The 4,296-nt window shown below is 38.4% G+C and overlaps 1 protein-coding gene across 1 annotated transcript in view; it reads right to left on the bottom strand.

The window, feature by feature from the left end:
* The window catches only part of LOC107103315 (NACHT, LRR and PYD domains-containing protein 12-like), a 20,213-nt gene extending 15,923 nt beyond the window's left edge, over window positions 1–4,290 (bottom strand). Inside the window, exon 1 of the mRNA XM_015402972.1 lies at window positions 3,371–4,290. Within this exon, the coding sequence (XP_015258458.1) occupies window positions 3,371–4,212 (842 nt within the window). The 5' untranslated portion in view covers window positions 4,213–4,290. The remainder of the gene's footprint in view (window positions 1–3,370) is intronic.
* Between the last annotated feature and the right edge of the window lie 6 nt (window positions 4,291–4,296).

Below are 4,296 nucleotides of genomic sequence, written 5' to 3'. Positions count from 1 at the left end.
GTTAAGCGAGTGCATGCCACAGACATCTCTATGCATGGGAACAGAGATCCTCCAGGGATGCCCGCTCTCCCCCTAATTTTTTTTTGCCATTTTCATTGAGTGTCTAGCTGCTACAATCAGACAAACTAATGTGGTTAAAGGTATAAAAGGCATGAAAATAGGGCATAAATTAGTCTTTATGCAGATGATGTATATGTTTATCTCCAGCACTCAAACACTTGCCTCTCTCAAGTGATTAGATTACTAGAATATTTCTCAAAAGTCTCAGAATACTCTATTGGTCTAAATCTATAGTACTACCAATTAATTGCTCCCTACAAAATCCCTCAAGTCTACAATTGCAAACAGGAAATATCAAATATTTGGGAATTACTGTGTCATCTAAACTAGCTGAGTTACCAAAACTCAACCACATCCCTCTTTTAAAAAAGATAGAAGAGGATCTAAAAAGATGGAAATCGCTTCCAAGCTCCCTTATAGGTAGGGTAGCCTCAATTAAAATGATGGTCTTACCCAGAATTAACTACCTATTTCCAATGATCGCAATAAACCCTCACCCGATTGGTTTAAATCTCTAGATTCTTCCATGTCTAAATTTCTTTGGAAGGATAAACCTCCTTGTTAGGTTTATTCAATGATGATTATAAAATGAATGTATGTACATATGAAACATTGGAGAAATTAGATGCTCCACTCTGTCTTGTGATTCAGTCAGTGGAGCATCCCATCTTATGACCTGATCAATTGTCAGATTTACTGTTAGAACTATACTCTGTTTTGTAACCATGTGTTATGTTCTGTTAATAAAAGCGCTCTACAGAAAAGGTCCGAGGGAGAGAGTGTTGGAAAGTTGGGTTGCAGCTCTTTCCCCTTCTGCAGAAGTTGTTGAGAATCCCTTCTGGACGAACCCAGTTCTTCTTTTACGAACCCACATTTTTTAACCTAACACCCCTTGTATCAGCTTAAAGACACTACAGAAAACTAACAACAGAGGGGGACTAGATTTACATTACTTCCAACACTACTATTTAGCAAATAGATTACAATACATCTCTAAATGGATGAAACAGAATCCCTTAGATGAGCCCTGGATAGACACAGAACAGAAAATATGCAGTAATATCATAATTTCAGATCTAATATCAAACGGCACACATGTTTTAAAAATATTAACATCTTCCCACACAGCATGGCGGGAATTTCTTAAAATAACAAAGTCATCACTTATCCCGTGCAGTTGTACACCCATCTGGAATAACCCTGACATTTTACAAAACAATAATATGATAAACTTTCCATACTGGAAGAATAAAGGTATTACATATCTGGATCATTTATTTGAAGGTACGGAGTTTATCACATTTGCTAGATTAAATTTGCAATATGGCATTAACAGAAATAAATTCTTAGAATATGAGCAAATTAAAGCTATAATTAGAAATAAATTTAAGCATATTGATTGAGGTTTACAAATTACAACTAATATATCAGCGTTCCTAGAGTTAAACCCCCCCAAACTACTGTCTGAATTATACAGGACACTGACTAAACTGGATGATACAATATCTCTTCCTATTACTAAATGGGAGGAGGATTTATCAGTCAGCTTTGAACAAAACATCTGGGCTCAGATATGTCTAAGAACTTCTAACATGACTAGAAACCCCAATTTACAATTAATACAATACAAAATCCTCCACAGAGTGCACTATACAGGTCAAAGATTATTCAAGATGGGTTTTGCACAATCTGACATCTGTCCACTGTGTACAGGCAATCATCTTGAGAATTATATTCACGCGTTATGGTTATGCACGCCAGTTCAGAGGTTCTGGATACAGGTATGTAAGGGCCTATCACTGGGCCTGGGTTGTAAAAAAATCAGTTTGCATGGCATCACTGCATTATGTATCGCAAAGAAAACTATCCTCATCATTTGGAAAAGTAAGGATAAAATCATCATCAATTTTAGTTGATTTTAGTTGAGTCTTCAGTTAACACAGAGTAGATGTCAGATTAAATACTACTACTTCAGCGATAGTTTCAAGGTGTTGCTTTATTGTGTGTCTCGTACTATGTCTTTCGGTTGTGCTGTTCTTTTTGCATCTCGTTGCAGGTGATAAAGCAGACTGAAAAAGTTTTATCATCATCTCATTTCTATCTCCTCTTTCTTTCATCTTTTCTCGTTTTTTCTCCTTCTGTTTTTCGTCTTCTGTTCTATTTACATTGCTGTATTCATATAATCTGTAAAACTCTCTGCATAATTATAATAGAGCAATTTTTATGCATGAAACAAGCGGAACAATAGGGCAATAGCCGTACTGCTCAACTTGTAATAGTAAAATCTGTTGGGCTCTTTTTGGCATCAAGACAATTATTCTTATTGTCACATTGCCAGACCGGACACTGTTAAAAAAATAAATAAATAATAATAATAATAATAATAAAAAATAAGGTTCCTTCATCAGTTTAAAAATAAAAGACCAGAAATTATAAATAATTACTAAATAATTAACCTGTGGAGCAATATTTATCCCAACCCAATGTTGGTGAGTATGTGACTGAGAAATTACAAATTCCGGCAGAAAGCAGTGAAAGTTCTCCCAGTAATTAGAAGAGGCTGGAATGTCTAAATGGTTAAAGTTAATGTCTCTACATGTCTTAATAGAGGACATCTACCAGCTTCAACAAAGGCTGCAGATGAAGTGTTGATGAGGGAAATGGTTCCAAACTCTGGAAGAAGAGTTCTCAGAGCTTTGGGAGGATCTGACAGAAACTAGGACTCCTACAGAAATGACATTTTCTGAAACCAGTCACTCATCAACACATTTTGGCTCTAATTTACAAACTCAGAGGGAAATCTGTGACAGGAGAAAAAGGAGATTCTGGATCCAAACAACCAAACAACAGCAGCAATGCAGGGATTGATCTGAATGGTCCAAGTTTCCAACAAAGATAAATAGTGATTTTATAAAAACATTCAAAGAGACTAAAAAGGTGAATTCTGGGCTAACAGCCCAATGAGTGAAGAGGTGTTTGAAGGTTCTGATGGGTCTCTGGCTGATTGGATCTTTAGAGAAAACACAGATTTTCTACATTCTGAAGGATTTATATTAATTTCAATGGAAGATGGAAACTGATCCAAAGTTGAATATTTTGAAAATGATCAAAATCTCTAAACAACAAAAGTTCAAGCAGAGCTGTCCTGAAGGAGCAGAACGTTTAGATGTTTGAATGCTTTAAATAGTCCAAAGGATGAAGGAAGAGGTTAAAGAGCAGAAACTTCCAGAAGCAACTAGAACAAATGAAGAAGAACCAAGAGTACAATAGAGCTGAATCAACATCACACCATGAAGACATCTGGACTCACCGAGCCTTTCTGCAGTTACTCAAAGCTGGAAACAGTCTCCATCGTCCATTCTCTGATGTGTTGTACTTCTCCAGGTCCAACTCGTCCACAACCTCATCTGACATCTGCAGCATGTAGGCCATAGCTGAGCACTGGATGGCTGAGACATGCTTTTCTGATTTCAGCAAATCCTGGATCTCCCGGGAAACTAAGACACCCTCCATCTCCTGACGACAGAGGAAGATGTTAATGGTTTGGGCAACAGAGAATTTACCATTGTTAATCTTCTTCAGATTGCTGATCAATCTCTGGATGGTTCCTGGACTGTTCTCCATCTGACCCAGCAGGCCTCCTAAGAGGCTCTGGTTGGACTCCACAGAGAGGCCATAAAGGAAGCGAGCAAACAGGTCCAGGTGGCCATTTTTACTACTGAGGGATTTCTCCATGACTTTCTTCATGAAGTCCTCCAGAGATGTTTCTGTGTATTTCTCTCCCAGTAAGTTCTCCACCACATCTGTGTTCCTGCTGGTGAAGCAGTGGAGCAGGTAGACTGCAGCCAGAAACTCCTGGAAGCTCAGATGAACAAAGCAGTAGACTGAGGTGTCGTCCATCCCTCTCCCCTTTTTAAAGATCTCAGTAAACACTCCTGAGAACCACGAAGCATCTTTGATGTTGATGCCACACTTTTCTAGGTCTGACTGATAGAAGATCAGGTTTCCTTCCAGCAGCCCTTCAAATGCCAGTTTTCCCAGATACTGAACCATCGTGATGTTCTCTTGAGTCCATGGGGACTCTATCTTCTGTCTTCCATCATATTTGATTATTTTCCGTTCGATCTGAAGCTTTAGGAAGCAGATGTACATCCCAGTCAGGGTCTTTGGCAGCTCTCGTCCATCTCTGGTCTCCAACAAACCCTCCAGAACATCAGCAGTGATCCAGCAGAAGAC

Source organism: Cyprinodon variegatus, unplaced genomic scaffold (genome assembly GCF_000732505.1).
Source record: "Cyprinodon variegatus isolate N-32 unplaced genomic scaffold, C_variegatus-1.0 Scaffold1420, whole genome shotgun sequence".
NCBI classification, from domain to species: domain Eukaryota; kingdom Metazoa; phylum Chordata; class Actinopteri; order Cyprinodontiformes; family Cyprinodontidae; genus Cyprinodon; species Cyprinodon variegatus.
Note: the sequence above shows the minus strand (reverse complement) of the source record. Positions and strands in the feature narration are given on the sequence as shown.